Source organism: Urocitellus parryii, chromosome 3 (assembly GCF_045843805.1).
Source record: "Urocitellus parryii isolate mUroPar1 chromosome 3, mUroPar1.hap1, whole genome shotgun sequence".
Classification (NCBI taxonomy): Eukaryota; Metazoa; Chordata; class Mammalia; order Rodentia; family Sciuridae; genus Urocitellus; species Urocitellus parryii.
In genome coordinates, this window is record NC_135533.1 from 61,829,246 (window position 1) to 61,849,455 (window position 20,210).

The window sequence follows — 20,210 nt, forward strand, 5'->3', positions numbered from 1 at the left end:
GGAAATAAGCCTTTTGGAGAACAAACAAAAAGTTCTTCAAGGACATTTTGTTGTAAAAGCAATAAAGATTTTAGAGTCACTTTAGCAACTCTTGTTCCAAGAGTATGTGGATTGCAAAAGCACAGATTTCGTAATTGCATTTTAACTGGATACCCAGTTTTCTCTAAAGAATTCCCTTTTTCCCTGCATTAAACACCATAATATCATGTAGATGTAGAAGCTAACTTAACTTCTACCAATTAAGTACGGATAGTGACAGAAAGAAAAAATAAAAAGCCAGTACTAGCATGATGTACAATAAGACTAGTATAAAGGTCAAAGATCAGTATATTCATAGGATTATGCCACAGTTTGCCTAGGTTACCTCTCCAGCCAGCTCCATGGCTTTTCAGAGCCTAAGTGCACTTTACTGGAAAATGTGATAATATCTAGTGTTCTTTCCTGTTATTCTATGAAAGATGCTTCCAGGTGAAGGAAAAAACAAAATAGGTCTGATCGTTCCTGAGTCCCTAGGTTCATTTTCTATGAAGTCTTTTTCTTCCTCTTCCTCTTGCACACTAAGGTAAACTGGAGTTCTTGAACCAGGTGCATTCTTCCCCAGGCACTTCCTTGGAAATGCTACCAGCTATAAATGACTTTGTTCACACTGGTTGCTGCAGTTTCATAGACTTCCAGCTCTGGGAAGGAAAGATGAGGAAGGAAACTGGGAGAACATCTTGGTAAAGCCTCTTCATCTTACAGACAAAGAAAAGGACACTCAAGCATTTGATGACTTTTCACTTAGTCCCAAAGCTCTGAAAGTGAGGAACTAGGTTTCTTTTTTTTATTATTTATCATTATTTTTTATTTATATATTACAGCTGAATGCATTACAATTCTTAATACTCATATACAGCACATTTTTTCATATCTCTGGTTGTATACATAGTATATTTACACCAATTCCTTTCTTCATACCTGTTCTTTGGATAATAATGATCATCACATTCCACCATCATTAATAACCCCATGTTCCCCTCCCTTTTCCTCCAACCCCTCTGCCCTATCTCTATTCCTCCCATCCTTCTGCTGCTCCCAATCCCACTGTGAATCAGCCTCCTTATATGAAAGAAAACATTTGGCATTTGTTCTTGGGGGGAATGGCTAACTTCACTTGGCATTATCTTCTCTAACTCCATTCATTTACCTGCAAATGCCATGATTTTATTATAGGCTTTCAAAATTCTGTCCTTGGCATATTTTCTACTTGTCTCTCTTCAAAATTAGGGACATCAATTATTAACAAATTTCATACACAAAACAGGGCATCTTCCTTGTCTTGTACTTCAAAAACTAGTAATCTAATAAAGAAGTATTATTCAGCCATAATTTTTTGATACATGAATTAATGCATTACTATAAATATTTAAGAGTTGGGGAGGTCATATTGAGCAAATCTCTGAAGAGGAAAAATTCATATTTGTGTTTTTCATCCATAACATTTATTAAATAAATAAGTACTTAAGTCACCATCCCATTAGTCATCTAACATTTAAAGGGCAAAAAGCTTTCAATACTACTAGATTTTCTTAATTTTGCTTTTTGCCTCCTTGGTATAGCTACTTAGGGGCAGAGTATTCAACCTAATTAAGAATTTTTTGGGACAACTTTAATGAAACATGCTTAATAAAATGTGGTACCTAGTGTTACAATATTGTACAGTGTCGCTATAAAACTTACCTTAAAATCAACAGCCATGGCTTCTGTATCACTCTGATTCTCTTCCTAAAAGGTTAACTAAATAAGGTTACTGTAGTATGTTGAAAATATTCTAGCTGAAAAAAAATACAAAAATATCTGGCTGCAAGCATGTGATAAAGTTGCAAAGGTCCTGGGGAGTAAGATGGTTGGGAGTGGTCCTTTTATTCTTGCTGCCTAAATGTTATAAAGGAACTTCCAGAAGTGCTATTTATTTACTACAGTGAAATAACTCAAACTTGTTTTCTTTTCTTAGGAAGTTGTCCTTGAAGAGGGTACAACGGCTTATCAAAACTGGGTTAAAACAGGCACAGAAGTTTACAGACAGTTTTGGATCTTTGATGTGCAAAATCCACAGGAAGTGGTAGTGAACAGCAGCAACATTAAGGTTAAACAAAGAGGTCCTTACACATACAGGTGAGTGAGTCCCTGCACAGGAGGGGCACTCTTACCTTTAGCATGAATGCTGCTGAGAAGGTTCCCACCTGATGTATTCCATTGTATTGAGGTTGACTTACTTTCAAAGTATATTATTGCTACCTGCATAAAATACTAATCTAGGAATTTAATGGCTATATTTTGAAAAGGTGGCATAAAGAGCCTTTAACCTCTTTAATGGACAACCAGGGGATGTGTTAGATAGACTTGCTTTGCTAGGGGAAGCAACAAGGGAGATATGGAGAGGAAGAGTTGAGTTTAAAGTTAAATTTTATGAACAATAAACTCCTCCTTGTATAACAATTTTAAAAGGATTCCTGATCAACTACAGGTTATCTTTTCTCATACCACCAAAATGGAGTCTTTTTTTTGCTTGCCTGAATGACTTAATCCGAAAAATATTGACTTCTTTTTTTTTTAAAGTTACTACTTTGCAAGTCTTCTATGTTGAGCTAAATGTGCTTCTGTATCAATTATACCCTGAATGTAGTTGAAATCGGAACTATCAGAAGATGTTTCTCCTAAACAGAACCAAAGACTTACTTGTCTAATGGCTTCTAAAGTGAACTTGATAAAACATTGACATAATATGACATCGGTCAAAGCATGAAATTGCCTGGATCAAGACTTAATTCTAGTTCAACAAACACCATCTCAATGAATACTGTAATTCCTTCAGACTATTTTGAGATTCAACATAGATCATTTTTAAAGTTACCTTTGGCAGGAATACGAAGGAAGAAGTCTTGGGAAAAATCCATAACAGATTCTTTCCCTTGACCTTATTAACTAACACTTTCCAAAACTTAGGATTTTTTTTTTTTTTTTAAGTAAAATAATAGAGTAATGTTCTTATTGAAAGTACATTCTGAAGGCAGGGCTCAGTTTTAAGGATTTTCCTCTTAATGACTGCCATCTACTGGTATAATCTTATAAGTACACTTCAATTTGGACAAGACCCTTCAATTGGGATCACAATTATTTTGGTATTTTTTCAATTACTATATATCCACAAATGCTCCTAAAATTACAGTAGCTTGTTCTTAAGTAATAATTTATACTCAAGTTTTAACAGTAGCTTGTTCTTTAGAAATAATTTATACTCAAGTTTTAACAATTATTTGGGAGAAAATACATTACTTGTAATTTTGACTTGGGTACTGTTTGGTATTTTTATATTTTTTAACTATAAAAACTATTCTCAAAGGAGAATAGAGCTCTGAACACATATATTAAAATCTCTGTACATATATATTAAAGATATCTTAGTATCTTATTTTGAGCCCTCCTGAAATAATGTGAGCCATTGATTTATTCATGAGGAAATAACAAAATACTTCTGATTAGTTGGCTGGAGACTCTACTCTGGTTAATTTATCTTTTAAACAGCATTGTTCAGCATAATTTCTGACATATTCTATGGATTCAAATAGTGTTTGTTGAATGAGTAGCATTTGACATCTAATGATCACATAAGATAGTTTCTTTAAATCTTGCTTATGTCTGCTTGTTTCAGAGTTCGTTTTCTAGCCAAGGAGAATATAACTCATGATTATGAGGACAACACAGTCTCTTTCGTTCAGCCCAATGCTGCAATCTTTGAACCTTCACTGTCAGTTGGAACCGAGAATGACACATTCACAGTTCTCAATCTAGCTGTAGCAGTGAGTAGACAGACAACAACTCTGGTTATGCTGGGTCCTGGAGTCTTTAAAACAATCACATCTTTGAAATTATCATTAGATTTTAGTCATTTTTATGAAAACATAGTCTTCTGTTATTTAGAATGGACTTATGGTCATTTGTAAAGATGAAAAAATCATAAAAAGTGGAAATAGAAGACTGCTTAAGCATATCATAAATCAAACATCAAAAAAGGGCTTAACTTGGAATGTTATCTTATGGATGGCAATGAGCTAGAGAAATTACACTTTTAGGCCAGGCAGGATTTAGCATAATTTTAGACATAGTTTAAGAAGTTTTTTTCTAATAACGAATTCATTTATTTGTTAGAATTATGTGCCTTAAATGGTGTTTGTTATTTTTTTAGGCTGCACCCCATATCTATCAAAATGCATTTGTTCAAGTGGTGCTCAATTCACTTATCAAAAAGTCAAAATCTTCTATGTTCCAAACCAGAACTTTGAGAGAACTGTTGTGGGGCTACAAGGATCCATTCTTGAGTTTGGTTCCATACCCTATTACTACCACAGTTGGTGTGTTCTTTCCTGTAAGTATTCAATATGAATGGCATGTTGTTATATTTTAATTATATAAATGTGTGTGTGTGTGTGTATATATATATATGTCATTGGCAAAGTATAGTTTAGTGTATTAGCCCTCTTCCTGACCTGGGAATATAAATCCTAAGTTTTTCAAAAAAGTATCCCTTTCAGATGGCTTCAGTTTTCTAGTTGGAAAATTTACTTAATTAAATTAACTTTAAGAGTTTCTATTTTTATAAATATACAATTTTATTTAAATTTTTATTGCAACTCTTTTCACAAAGTCAAGTTGCATGCTGTATTCTTGCATTTAATGATTTATCCTGTTACTCTTAAAACTTAATTAAAAACTTGTCTTATTGAAATGTGCAAATTCAGGCTAGGTCAGTATGCCTTATTTTAGTGATTCACAAATATCATGAAGTGGCAGTCTGGAAATTAAGAAAAACATTTGGACTCAATGGTTTGTTTAGTTATAGGATGATGGTTTAAATTGCTGAAAGAATAAACTGTCTTGAATTGACATTTTTGTCTTTATTTAGCACTATGTGAACATTACATTTTTCAGTTCTTTAGTGTTGTTTTACTTTTGCACAGTGTTTAGGATTTCAAAGTTATATGTCAAATAAATATCAATGTAGAAAGCCTTAAGGAATCAGGCATTCAATTATTATTCAAATTCAAAAGACTCAGAACTCTTGGCTATTTTTTAAAATTTGTAGTCTGATCATTATCATTTTAGTCACCATTTATTAAAGAGATTTCATGAAGATAAAAGGTAGACCATTAAGAGGGAGGAGGGGGAGATTATAGGGGCTTGAAATTAATCAAATTATACTATGTTTGTACAAATATGCCACAATGAAACACAATATTTTGTATAATTAATATACCCTTTTTCTAAAAATCAAAAATTTTTTAAAAACTCTAGAAAATCTATCTTTGTTCTTGGAATTTTTATTTAATGAGCCCTCACTTCAACATAATAGGAATGGTGATAAAAATGGTCTCATTGGCTAAATTATGACACAGAGGGCTTGAGTTTGTGTCACATAAGCTTCTGATATTTATTTTCTTTGTCTCAGCATTTTGAACTTATTTCTAGGTAGTTTTTGTATTCTACCCTTTAAAATAATAATTCTTATAATTTAAAAACTTTATTGCATGATATAAGCAATAATATTGTAAATTACCAGTATTTAAGAAATGTGCAAGTAAGTCACTTACATATAACTTGGAAATATGACTTGTTCTGCAAGTAATTTTTTCTTGGACATTTTTTTTTTCAGTACAATGATACTGCTGATGGAGTTTATAAAGTCTTCAGTGGAAGAGATAACATAAACAATGTTGCCATAATAGACACTTATAAAGGTAAAAGGTAAGTTTCTGGGTAAATTGTGTGTGTGTGTGTGTAGTTACTAGGGTAGTACTCTAAGGCAGGAGTGGTATTTAAGGCAGAGGACTCAACTTGTGACCCCAGTGGCAGCTGTATATCAGCCCTAGAAATTACCGTTCTGCCAGGCATTAGCCCATCAAATATGAGAACTGGCAGGTTCACAGCAAAGCAAAGCTTGTGCTGTTGAACATGTGCACTGCTTAGTTTGGTTTGCCTTTATGCACAGGTTCTCTTATATAAAAGAAATGCACAGGGACTATTATCATCTCTGCTGCATAACCAGCATTTTTGTGTAACCGTACAATGAGATAAAGATTTTTCTGAAAAGAAAAATCAATACATTAATTGGTAGTCTAGTGAAATAGTTATAAAAACATTAAAATATATTCTAAGTGTGTCAAATAAAAATTGTGCATTTTAGTGACATATCCTAAATGTGTCTATATAGACAGAAACTTGATGAATGTATGCAAAAGCTTTTTTCTCCTGCTAACAATCTTGAAATGATTTCTATAAGAATGGCTTACCTCATTTTACCTATCTGAATGCAAGAATGAATTTACGTACAGTGCTAGAATTTGCATATTAAATGCAGAAATATCTTTGAAGTAGTAAGAGAACAACTTCTTATAATAATGCACAGCTTCTTAAGTGCATTATTTCCCTTCTCCGGTCTCCTGCAACCTCATTCAAAGGAGTCATATGTTTTCATATGTGTGAAATAGAACCCTAAAAATATCAGGTGAGCAAGAATTTTCTTAAAGTTTATAACTGTACTTTAGACCAATTATTTCCTGAAAAAATAAGCAAAACTGAAAGATATTATGTTTTTATTAATTATTGCCTCAAACTGGATTGTTATCTAATACTGCACGCAATAGTTAAATATTTACTAGTGTAGTACCTCTTTCTTCTAAAGAGTTCATATTTACATCCTTTCATACCAAAGTCCAGTGGAAGAAAATAAACACTTCTAAGTATTTATTCTAGGGGAAATCACCAACTGATGTTTACATTTTGAACAATGAGCATTTCACTATTGACAGTTAATTAGTACTACTAATTAGATTAAGAATTACCCATTAATTTAAGACTATAGGGTTGACCTAACTCCTCATGACAAGACCAAACATTATTAACAGCATATTATGTTTAAAATAAAAAAAAAAAAACGGCTTGTGTTGACATCTCAGTAGATAATGAGTGGGAAAAAACTGATTTTTTCCATCACCAAAAGTATGCCTACAGATGGAGGGAAATTATTATTCCTATTTTTCTATCACATCCAGAGCTTTCTCTAGCTCTTACATAGACTTTAATACATAAACTAGTAAACACTATCCTACTTTAATGCCAATCTATGCAAGTGTTATAATGAGGAAAACATAAAAACTGAATATTTACATGTTTTGAATTCTATGTATCCAAACATCTGCTTCTTTTCTTTTCCCTCTTCTGCCTCATAACGAGCTTTCATTAGTACCCCTTTAATGTTTTCCTCCTCTTCAGTATGAATACCCAATACGCAACCAAATATTTATTTATTTTACTGGAAGGAAAATTCCCTAAGTAGAGATCTATATTTCTGCTAAATGTTTTTCAATGTTTTCTTTTAGAACTATATCTATTCCAAATAGTTTCTGATTAACTCGGCATCTCAATTTTTATTTATAACCTGGCTACTGATGGTATTTTATTGCAATAAGCTTGAAAGATTTGAACAAAATGTGAATCAAATGAATTAGAACATTTCTTAAACTTTTCATTTGTCACATCTTAATTTTCATTATGTTAGCAGAGGTATTGAATCCTAGTAGAAAAAGTAATGCAAGTAAGGTGTTCTTTAAATATTTGTTCAATTTCTCTCTTATTCTTAAGGAATCTCTCCTACTGGCCAAGTTATTGCGACATGATTAATGGTACAGGTAAGAACACTTATGATAATAATCACCATGAACCCAACTCACCTGCTCGCAAAATACAGCCCCAAACCTATACTATTCTGAAGGTTAAGGGTGTGTTTACTTGTCTTCTAGTCCCCACAAACTAATTAAGTCTCTATTTTTATGTGGGTTTAGTAAATGTGTGTTTAACATTATGGTATTTCTGAATATTAACTGCAGATGATTAGTTCTTACTGCATTACTAGGAAATGTTTGCTTTGTAAAACCTGTACTTACTGAACTCTTATCCTGGCAATGGAAATAAGTTGCTTAAAAGGAAAAAAAAAAAAACAGGCTTATAGACATAGTTACCTTTGAGACCTTTTCCAAATACCATAAAGATAACAGAATTGAAAAGAAATTAACATAATTACACATGGGAAAACACTCTTCTCTGAGATTCAGAGCTGAATGAGAGAAGCTGCAGAACTGAACCATCTATTTTGGATGTCAGAATAAGAGAGCAAAGAAAAAAATAACAAGATTAGTTATTAACCTTAAATATGTTAAAAATAAGTTCAGAATTAGAATGGGAGAAAACATTAAGAACCTTGAGGTTTTGTTAGATTTGGATAATTATTTTCCTGAAGAAAAGAAAAGTACACATTTGACTCAGTCTAAGTGCCCTTCAACAGATGATTGAATTAAGAAATGTGGTTTAAATGCACAATGGAATGGTGCTTGGCCATAAAGAATGACTTCATGACATTTACCAGTAAATGCATGGAAGATTATGTTAAGTGAAATAAGCCAACCCCCCCCCCAAATCAAAGGTCGCATGTGTTCATTAGTATGCGGAAGCTAAAACACAATAAGAGGATAGGGAAAGAACAGAAGTTCAGTACATTAGATAAAGAGGAATGAAGGGAAGGAAAGGAGGATAGGAATAGGAATGTCATTGGAATTAATATGACATAATTTCCCCATGTACATATGTGAAATAACCTAAGCAAATCCCACCATCATGTACATCCACAAGAATGAGGTTCTAATTTAGAATAAGATAAATATGCATGTACAATTTTATCAAAACAGATTCTACTGTTATGTATAATAGAAAAGAAAATTTTTAAACAATGGGAATGAAATACTATGAGGTGATTAAAATCAGGTGAGTTTATCTGCTTAGAAATACATGCAAAATGTTTACAAAGCAGGCAAGGGAATGCACTATAGGAAAATGATAAAGACAAAGGAAATTATGTAAAAAGGAAGCACCAGAGCTGTTTACTTTTCCAAAGGTATGACTGAATTTTGCCTGTTTATTAAAATCTTATAAGGGAAAAGATCAGCAAAAGCACTATTGTATTCTCTTTGTAGTATTTTAGGTCTTGGAAACAATTCTAAGAGTATTTCTACAAATAAACAGACGAGTGCCTTTACACTATTAACTCTAAGAGTTACCAACAGAATACTTAGTCATTTAGGACTGAGAGAAATGAACTAAACTGCTCCTAAAGAAGAAAGAATCCTGTATGGGTTTAATGGGAAAAAAAATCATTAAACAATTCTGTCCAAAGCAAGCAGAAGATAAGTGTAACAAAAGGAGGCAGAGGTCAGATGACTTGTTAGTGACAATGACAATTGTGAACATTGGGCATGAAGGTAAAGATATGGAAGCAGAAAATAAACCAAGAGCAGAGGTAGTTTGGCAGAGGCAGGGGACATACTGAATGAAATAAGGATGCCCATGTGTTTTCATCATGCTTAAGTAGTGCATCTCCTACCTTCAGTAAATTTGAAAATACAAAATGAAAATAAGATCCACATTTAGAACATTTCTTTTGGGGAAGAATGCTAAGCCACCTTATGATCATCATCGTACAAGGTGATTATTGAGTATAGTTATGGCATATTTTCAATGATATTTCAGACACTGATTTTTAAAGTTTTTCCATGTATTTTCTTTCAATTTTGGATGACCTGAAAGACAGCTGTAGGCTATGCCCTCTAAGGACCAATATGGGGATTGTAAACTCTAATATCCTGTCCTCTGAATGCCAGGATCAAGCAGTGACCATAGTATCATTGTAATTTTGTTAGAATAGAATAGACATTATGATTGCTGTATGTATATAGGTGACTCTATGACTAGTGTGATTCTGAAATCTGTACAATCAGAAAAATGAGAAGTTATACCCCAATTGATTCAAATGTATGAATTGCCACTATCATTGTAATGTCGTGTGTAGCTAATAAAAAAAAAAAGTCACATATAACAAGAGCATCAGTGAAGGATAACAAGGTCATAGGGTTTAAAATTTTGCCAGAAAAAGAACTTGGAATGCATAATTGAAGGATGAGTTTAAACATTTTAGAATGCATGCATTCACTGGTGCTCAATTTGGTAATATTTTGGAAGTAACTGGAGGAGTTACCTAGTTATTTCTTCATTTAGTCAGTGAGTGCTATGGATTATAATCACAGTTATGGAATTCAATAAACTCAAAAAATGCCTCTTTAAATTTGGATATGTTTTGAAAGCATTTGCAAGAAACACTAGTTAGAGAACTTCATGGTCTTAAAAATATTAATCAGCCATTAGTACAAATGAATGAATCACAAGTAAAAACAAGAACAATGACAATATAGCTAGAGTTCTAAATAAACTTTATCCAAAAAAAAAACCACTCAGGTGATGATGAAGGGCATTTCAAAAACCACATAAAAATCACAACTTTTACATCTGATTTTACACCTATGAATGCACATGATATGCAAATTTGTTGAAAAAGGATAGCTTTTAGCCACATGCTGTTTTCAAGCACTCAAACTATAGCTAGTATTATTGAAATGTTAGTAAAAATGCACACTGGAACTTAAATGAAAATATTTTTTGACATACTGATTCAAAACAAAAGTACATGTTACTTTTTTTAAAGTTACTGTGGTATTAGATAATTTTTATATAGGTGATTTATATCATTTCCATTGACTATGCTAGAATAGAAGTTTCTAGATTTTTCTAGAATGCATGTTAATCTAATCACTTGCCACTGGATTTATTTTTAAATAGATGCAGCTTCGTTTCCACCTTTTGTTGAGAAGACTCGATTATTGCAGTTCTTTTCCTCTGATATTTGCAGGTAAGAGAAAGACATCAATGTATGTCTGAAAGTCAGACATAGTTTCACAAATGATAAAAATTAAGGTCAGGAAACCCTTACCTAATAATTGTCATTTGGAAAAATGTAGTTAAGGAATTTTTTCTTGATTTAATAAATGCAGCATATGCATTCATGATGTTTAACTATGCAAATATCCTTCTATACACTTCCACTTATAATAATTTTCTTTGCCATTTCTAAGACCTAATACGCATTTATTTTTAATAACATGTCTAAAAGGATATGTCCAGTATTTCTAAAGATGATGCAGCTATCATAAATTTATTTGTTAATGGCTATCCTCTGCCACTACAGCATCTTTTCAAATTGGTGGGGGCTCAATTCATACCCCACAACCACTGGAGCCCATGCATGTCACTACCTTTGAATCTCAGTCCTATCCCTAAGGACTGAGACTGTGGGCAGATATTTAATATCTCTAAAACAGCCCTCTCTCTCAGAACAATGAGAGCAGTGTTTCTTCACACAGGGTTATTGAGGATTAGAAGGAATATTTATGGAGATCTTCTACATTTCCTAGGGTGCTGGTGGATGCTTGTCAAATGCTAGAGGTCTATGTGTGCATGCACATGACTCACTAAATGAATGGCTTTTCTCAAGATTTAGTTTTGAAAGATAGAAATTTCACTTAATTTACACTGGGTACAAATAATGAATTCTGAAGTAAGTTATAAATATTTACTTTCTTGGAGAAATTTACTATGATAAATATATTTGATATAAATATTCTATGATAGTTCATAAGCAAAACTTGCCCTAAATGTCTAAAGCTTTTGAGAACAAAAGAATATTTCACACTCAGGTAATGAATTCTTATATGTCTTAAAACTTCAAGAAAACTTTCTTCTAATAATTTTAAATTCTAGCAAGTATCTGATATTTCTAAATTAAAGCATGAATATAAACTAAAATAAAGAAATAATAGATCTTTAGAATGTGCCTCTGGTTCTTGAATAAAGCTATTTTTATCACTGTTTAGGTCCATCTATGCTGTATTTGGATCTGAAATTGACCTGAAAGGAATCCCTGTGTATAGATTTGTTCTTCCAGCAAAGGCCTTTGCATCTCCAGTTGATAATCCAGACAACCATTGTTTCTGCACAGAAAAAATTATCTCAAAAAATTGTACATCCTATGGTGTTCTAGACATTGGCAAATGCAAAGAAGGTATGTAAACGTGCTCAGTGTCAGGCTTCATGATGTAACTGCCAATATTCCTTAAGTAGAAATTTTGCCTAAACTCCCTTTCTATCCCCAATTTAACATTAAAGACAGTGATGATGGCAGAATGTAAGTGTTGGTGACAGGAAATGTTGGTCTTAGTTTCATGTGATTTTTTTGAGGCCTCAATTTTATTTCAGTGTTGTAAAACTTAGTTATTGGGGGGGGGGTGTTCATAACCTGTGCTGCTTTTAAGTTACCATGTGCCATTGTTCTAGCGCTTTTTCTCCTAGAAAATGGTAAAGAAAGGTAAATGTGTTTTCAGTATGTCTCTAAAGCAAGAATTGACAAAACTTCTGGATCATATTCTTCATACTATCGCGACTACAAAGGAAGAAAGAAAAATTATTCCTAAATCCTAGGTCCATTGACCTATTACTGCTCAAAAGATGAAAAAATTATAAGTTGAAACTTTGTGATTAACTGCTGAACTTTTCATATTGAAAATTGACATCCAAAGAAGAACTGAATAGTAGGATGGTTTTATTTTTGTAGAATAGTAACCTGATATACTTTTCCTTTACCCTTAGCTGTAATCCAAGTTCAAAACCAATTATGTAGTTTTTAATATAATAAATATTTTTAAGGAAATATTTTCTGAGTGATAAGAAATTTCCAATTGATTCTAAAAACTTGTTTTCAGGTAAACCTGTATACATCTCGCTTCCTCATTTTCTACACGCAAGTCATGATGTTTCAGAACCTATAGAAGGCTTAAATCCAAATGAAGAAGAACATAGTACATTCTTGGATGTTGAACCTGTAAGTATATATATTATTCTTAAAAAATGAAAATTATCTCATTAGTCACACATTGAGCATACTTTTTGAATCATTCTTAATTACTGAAACCTAATTTCAGTGAAAGTTACATTAACTTCTTCCTATTGCACATACATAAATGTCAAGAAAATTCAATTTGAGTTTCAGCATATGGAACTTCCTAAGTCTTTTGAATGTTTCATAGGTCAGGAATCTAATAATGAAAATAAGACTAATTGCCTGATAAAAATTAAATATACAGATACATTTAACTATTTTATTCTAATACTGTGTCTTTCTACAGGCCTTCTATAAGGAGTCAGTGTATTCCATGAGGGATCAATGTGTTATGAGTGTATTTCCTGTCAATAAAAATCCAACAATTCATGTAGCACACAGTTTTAATATTTGAATTATTTTAGTCTTTTTTTTCTTCCAAATGTTAAAGGAGGGCTGGGAATATAGCTATGTCAGAGCAATTGCCTAGCATGTGAGAGGGCTTGGGTTTGCTCTTCAGCACCCTCCCCAAACAGATACATGGATTCTGACCAAATATATTTGACCACACATAGTTCAGGAATTAAAAATTATATAAGGTCTTTTGCACTTTGTTAACGCTGCTATTATTTTTTTCAAAACCATTTTAGGTAAATAACATAAAACTAAAACCTTGATATTAGGTTAGACAACAAAAATGTGTATATGAACACATGTATATGAAAGTTATGTAGACCCATAACTACATAAACACATTCTATGTGTATTTATATATGGAATAATAATTAGGTCCAATTAATTTTTTTTATAAGCTTCAAAAATTTTTTTCTTTTAAAAACTTTTCTGCTATCATACCAAAAGTGGATTTTGGATATTATAAGAATGTCTTTAAAACAATTTGGTAATTATTTGTTCTCTTTTTAGATAACTGGATTCACTTTACAATTTGCAAAACGGCTACAAGTCAACATATTGGTCAAGCCAGCAAAAAAAATTGAGTGAGTCTTTGATAAGATTAATTATACTTTGGACCATTGTCTTGAAAGAATATAAGTAAATTTATAAAAGTAGAAAGAATATCAAATATTGACTTCTCTTTAGCTTAATGTCATAATATATCCTAAGTATTTAAATAGTTAATATATAATCTTATAATTCAGACTAATACCTAGAGTTTATTGAGATGGTATTTACATATTTTGGAATACTTCTGATTGGATTTTTGGGTCCTTTCATTTCACAATTATTCCTATGACAATAACTTTTCAACAAGTTCTACTCAGGGAAGCAAAATGTCGTTTAAAAGAAAAATGAGTGCTTGGGAAATTTTTAATTATTAATGAAAAGTCTGAGGAACAACTGTGTTAAAATTTAAATGATTCATTGTAGAGACCAAAATCAAGAAACTTAAGCTTCCATGGCATACTGGTTATTTCTGAAAATTTATGCTAGTAGTTATTATCAAATAGATTGACATATTTTAATAATTATTTCCAATGTTTATTACAGAGCATTAAAGAACCTGAAGAAAAATTATATTGTGCCTATACTTTGGCTTAATGAGGTTAGTATGTTCATTTATTAGTCATTAGCAGTTAATTTATAATGTAAAAAAAGCTTTTGATGTTTCAAAATTATGTCTACATAGTGTTTGAAGTTGTATTCCTATTGCCCATATGGATGAATTTGCACTTAACTGATGATGTATGTTTGAGAGAACCAAATTGCATAGAAACTTGTTAAGTATTCTGAACAAAAATGAAAATTAAGTGTATTTTGAATCTAAATTTAAAGTGCTTATTACATATTTTTCTTCATGCTTCATCTCTTCTTTAGGAAGAGTCCTACAGAAGATTCACTGAACATGCTAGTGAAAATAAAAGCATAGTTGGCTTTTATTATTTTGTTTTTAGAGTAGGTGAAGGCACTCTGTCCTACTTCCTGACTAGCCAAATATGGTGTAAACCACTGAATTGATTATTTTCAGAATTAAAAAATGCCTTGCAGAAGCCTTCAAAACAAAAGGTCAACAAGAAATGTTGACCTTTGTAGTTTTCCTCTGCCTGTGGGAAACACTTGGAAAATCATTAAGTATTTCACATACTTCTGAAGATCAATTCTAATACATTGAAGAATACTATCCAGCACACTTAAAGGGAAGGGTATTATTACTCTATGTTGACATGCCGAAGGGAATCCCACTGACTTGTCCTATAGATGCAGATCATTAATACCTCTACAAGGATTTGAAAAAAAGGATGGTACATAATTGGAGGGTTTAAACATTTTGTTTCACTAAAATTCCCCAATAATGCTAAATATTCATTTGATTGCAGACTGGTACTATTGGCGATGAGAAGGCAGAAATGTTCAAAAGTAAAGTGACTGGAAAAATAAAACTCCTTGGCCTGGTAGAAAATATCTTACTCGGTGTTGGGGTGGTGATGTTTGTTGCATTTATGATTTCATATTGTGCATGCAGATCAAAGAGGAGTAAGTACATTCAATATATATTCCTTAAGTAGCATTAGTTTATATAGTTATTCTTTACATGTTGTCGAAGAGGGGTGGCATATTGGGTGACAGATTTTACAGAGATATTTAGCGCTTCAAAAATTGGAGGTTGTATTAAGACACAAATCCAGACTGAGTAAATAAGGCAAAAACAGTCAAGCAGATCACTAAGTTACAGCCTTAATTCTGGAAGGAATGGAAAAATACAATTGTGGTCATTATAAAGTTAGTATGGATAGGTTTTGCCCCAAATCTTCATTTCTTATATTTAATTATGAAAAAAACTACAAATAAATAATTTTACTACATACTAAGAAACTTATGCAATGTTAAATCTCTTAAGTTTTGGCCTACTTAAAAACTGTAAAGGAAAAAAGATATGCTGTTTTTTCATCATAGAAGCAAAATGAATTATAAAACAAAACATATTAAGGAGAACAGGATGTCTATATGTCCAAATCCTGGGTGTGTACTCTCTATTTCATATGAAATACTGATGAACAATTAAAAATCATGATATAAAAATTTGCGTGTAACAGTATTAAGAATTAGTCAACCAAGTTATTCACAGGCTGGAAGAGAGTTATGGACAAATTGCAAAAGGGGTTCAGGTCACTGATGTAGATATTAGTGACCACGTTCCCTATAAAGTAACAGAAATTAATCTTGCCCTACTGTCCCTAAGTAAAAGCCTTTCTTTAAATAGCCTTTTTGGGAGGTATTTCCATGTCAAAAGTGCATGCAGTATAAATAGGATAAGTTTTCTATGAAAGTCACAACATCAAAATGTTTTTAAGAAGAATCTTTCTAATCAAACAAATGAACATAAACTATCTTATATAGAAATTCTCAATTTTCTTTTTCTTTCTTTTTCCGAGTGATGACTAGCAATCTCTGCCACAAGTCTATTTTAATATAAATTTGGGAGGGAGATGACAATTTGGCAGAAAGGATACACAGTTTCCCTAGTTTAGTTTTATTTTGTCTAACCAACAAACATAGAAGAAGGAGCTTTGGATGGTCATGAGAACAACTGCAGGCCAGATACTACCTGAACATTAAGCCAACTTTCCCGACTCTCAAAAAAACTGGACTGGTTTCAGATCCACATCCAGCCACAAACTAATACAGTGACTAGTTTGGTTGCATTCTTTCATGGCCTCAGATCTCTTTGGTAAAATAAGTGTCTTGCATTAGATCCCCAGTTTGCTAACAAGGTTCCAAGGAAGTTTAAGAATCCTCAGAGTCTCTTCAGGCACTAGGGGCTGGCTGTGAACTCTTCTTCCCTTTAGCAATAGCAACTCCATTTTGGTTGGTTGTGTGTCTTAGGCTTTGAATGAATTTTCTTTTTTTTTAATTGATTTTTTTAAAAATAAATGACAGTGGAATGCATTACAATTCTTATTACACATTTATAGCACAATTTTTCATACCTCTGGTTGTGTATAAAGCATGTTCACACCAATTAATGTCTTTATGTATGTACTTTGGATAATGATGTCCCTCACATTCCACCATCCTTGCTAACCCTTCTGTCCTATCTAGATTTTGTGTATTCCTCCCATGCTCCCCTCCCTACCTCACTATGAATCAGCCTCCTTATATCAGAGAAAACATTTGGCTTTTTGGGATTGGCTAAATTCACTTAGCATTATCTTCTCCAGTGCCAAAAATGTTCATTATCTCTAGCAATTAGAGAAATGCAAATCAAAACTACTCTGATATTATCTCCCTTCAGTCAGAATGGCAGCTATTATGAAGACAGACAACAATAAGTGTTGGCGAGGATGTGGGGAAAAGGGTACATTCATAGGTTGCTGGTAGGACTGCAAATTGGTTCAGCCAATATGGAAAGCAGTATGGAGATTGGAAAACTGTGAATAGAACCACCATTTGACCCAGCTATCCCTCTCCTCAGTCTATACCCAAAGGTCTTTAAAAAAAAGCATACTATAGGAACACAGCCACATCAATGTTTATAGCACCACAATTCACAATAGCTAAACTGTGGAACCAACCTAGATACCCTTCATTAGATGAATGGATTAAAAAAAAAAAGGTGGCATATAAACACAATGGAATATTACTTAGCAATACAAGAATGAAATCCTGAATTTTTTACTTGTAACTATTTGAGCTTTACATTTTATGTGTTATCACATCTATTCCTTAATACAATTTAATGAATTTCCAATTATCTGAAATAATCAACTTTAGTTCTATCTTCTAGAGACAATACAGAAAATCAAAATTTAATATTTTGTGACTATTACTAAAGTATAATTCAGTCTAAATAATGATTTTTAAAGTAGAATTTGTAGACATACACAACAATAGAATCCATTTTGATATAATCATACATGCAAAGAATATATCTTATTCTAGTTAGGACACCATTCTTGTAGATGTTCATGATTACGGGATTTACCAATGTTTTCATATATGTACACTGGAACATTAGATTCATTCCACTGTCATTTTATACTTTATTAAGATAATGAGAGCTGTGTCTTGGGAGGCAACTCAATATTTTTGCTCTGGATCATTTCTGCAATTGTTTACGCACACACACAAGACTTGAAAAACCCTGCCTAAAATCTATTTGAACAGAATGTATTCAAAATGTTAGCGTGGCATATTAATATTTGCCACTAATGAAATAACAAGTTGGAAGGCTATTCATGGGACCATTTATGTAATAAAAATATTCATTCACTGAAAATCTAAAAACAAATTTATTCAAGTGGTAAAACATGCTTTTATAAAGAAATGATTTTAAAAATACTTCTGTGTTAAACTTATGTGATGGATTTCAGCACAGAAAGATTTCTGAATATCAGCTTCCTTGGGTCTACATAGAGCCAAGTTACAGAACTGAAAATGGTCAGTGCTGGTCAACAGATATTTGTTTTGCTCATACATTTAATGATTATAAGAAAAAAATATTGCCTTTATAAGGCTTTTCCCCCTACAAAATTTTTTTCTTCATTACTTGATTTACTAGAATTGAAGGAATTATAGGAGATATAGTATTCCTTAAGCTCAGTGGGGAAATTTATTAAAAGGAAGGAGACAGATGTATAGAAGAGAAGAAAGTTTATGATAAGAAAAACACACTTTAGTTTTACTATTGGATCACAAGGAGACTATGTCAGTGGTCCTTTTGAGAGTAGTAATACATCCAACTCTGCAAGAAAACAATGGTCTCAAGAGGGTAGAGATGTTTGTCCAGAGCAGTTTAGTTAGCTACCAGTCCCTTGGCTTGTTATGTGCTCATCTTGAAAGTTGGGAAGCAACTGCTTGAATCCGTGGATGGGGACATGCATTGGCTGAATGGTGAGCTACAACAGAGAACCCCACTGTTCTGCTTGAGATATTAGACTGCCTAACAGAAAGCATCAGATCTTGGATATATAGGAATGCAGTACTGTTATTATTCTGCTGCTTTCTAATAAAAAGTATTACGTTCTCTACTTTTCAGGTGGTAAATGAGTCTGCACTTAAATACCAGCTACATCAAGACCTTTGGTGATACCAGTCTACAAAATGGATATTTAATGCTTTATTTTTACAAAACACACATTATCCTTTAGTTGAAGAAATGGTGGCACTTTCTCTCTATATATTTTTTTGCACTAAGCTGCATCACATTTCAAAAAGATTAGGATGTCATTAAAATCTATACTTTGAACAGAAAAAGGCATCTTTTAAAATTCATCATTTATACAACAGAGTTGTTTTCAGTTTCTTCAGACCTGGCTCTAGCATGAAATGATTGTTTTTACTTGGTTCTGGTGGTAAAGGAGACGAAGTGGACATTATAAACAAATCCTGGGCTCCCAACTCCCATCTTTCTCATGAACGGTGAAAAACCCATTCACACTCAGAGGAGTGTCCCTGATAACTGGCAACAGACAGACCTCAGGAATGTCAGTACATTGCATTTCATGAGCATCAAATGTTTTGAAAGACATTTAAAAATGGAAAATGAGTGATTGGCTTATGAGCCATTTATTACAGCTTAAATTCCTTTCTCTATGTAATCCTTTGTACAGCAGACATCAAAGCCACTTTTGTACTTTATAACAATGGGCTTATATTGTTTGTCACTGATCCTGCAGATGGTCATAATTTTTCACACACTGTAGCTCTTTGTATTTTAAGTACTTCGTTATGTTTTCATGTTGTATAGCTCTTCTGGAAGTGAATAGATTTTGTCTTTCCATTTAGCTGCAACATATGCCTGGCAACCTCAGAATGCTGTTCTAGTATTAAGAGATGTATATGATATAAACTAATTAATGTATGGAATGTTACAGAGAGAATATAAGCATTAAATGTTATTTGTTGTAATAGTTCTTGCTTTCATAGTTGCCTCAGAAATACTGGTTTCGAGCATTAAAAGATATTCTTCCGTAAATTCCTGTGCTTTGTGTAACATGTTGTGCTACAAAATGTTTGCCCTTATTTCCACTTGAATTATGCTAGGTGAATCCACACTTTTTTATGAAATATTCTTTCTTAATTTAACCATTTGCTTCTGCATCTTTTTTTATGCCAAGTGCAAGAGCAAATATACACACACATACACACACACACACACTTTTATCTTTCACAATAGCAGGACTTGAGTGCAAAGTTTATTTTTATGTGAAGACATATTAGTAGGTTTTGCTGCTTTCTTCAGGAGGGAGGGATTTATCTGTTACAGAAAGCACTAGTCTTACAAATTTCCAAAATAGGATTTACCTGTATTTCCTTTCTATCTTGTGTTTAACACAGAGGGCTATAGAATAAATGATCAGTAACTGACCTGTTAGGATACCAAAATTAAGACTATCGAGGT

At 32.5% G+C, this 20,210-nt stretch overlaps 1 protein-coding gene across 16 annotated transcripts in view; it reads left to right on the forward strand.

Moving 5' to 3' along the window:
• Positions 1–19,784, forward strand: part of Cd36 (CD36 molecule (CD36 blood group)) — an 81,852-nt gene extending 62,068 nt beyond the window's left edge. For all 16 annotated transcript variants that reach the window (XM_077795974.1, XM_077795976.1, XM_077795978.1 and 13 more), the window contains 12 exons: positions 1,994–2,154; positions 3,692–3,839; positions 4,226–4,405; positions 5,690–5,781; positions 7,678–7,724; positions 10,759–10,828; positions 11,850–12,037; positions 12,735–12,853; positions 13,775–13,848; positions 14,360–14,414; positions 15,187–15,343; positions 18,846–19,784. In XM_077795974.1, the coding sequence (XP_077652100.1) occupies positions 1,994–2,154; positions 3,692–3,839; positions 4,226–4,405; positions 5,690–5,781; positions 7,678–7,724; positions 10,759–10,828; positions 11,850–12,037; positions 12,735–12,853; positions 13,775–13,848; positions 14,360–14,414; positions 15,187–15,343; positions 18,846–18,856 (1,302 nt within the window). In that variant the 3' untranslated portion in view covers positions 18,857–19,784. The remainder of the gene's footprint in view (positions 1–1,993; positions 2,155–3,691; positions 3,840–4,225; positions 4,406–5,689; positions 5,782–7,677; positions 7,725–10,758; positions 10,829–11,849; positions 12,038–12,734; positions 12,854–13,774; positions 13,849–14,359; positions 14,415–15,186; positions 15,344–18,845) is intronic.
• Positions 19,785–20,210: the final 426 nt, after the last annotated feature.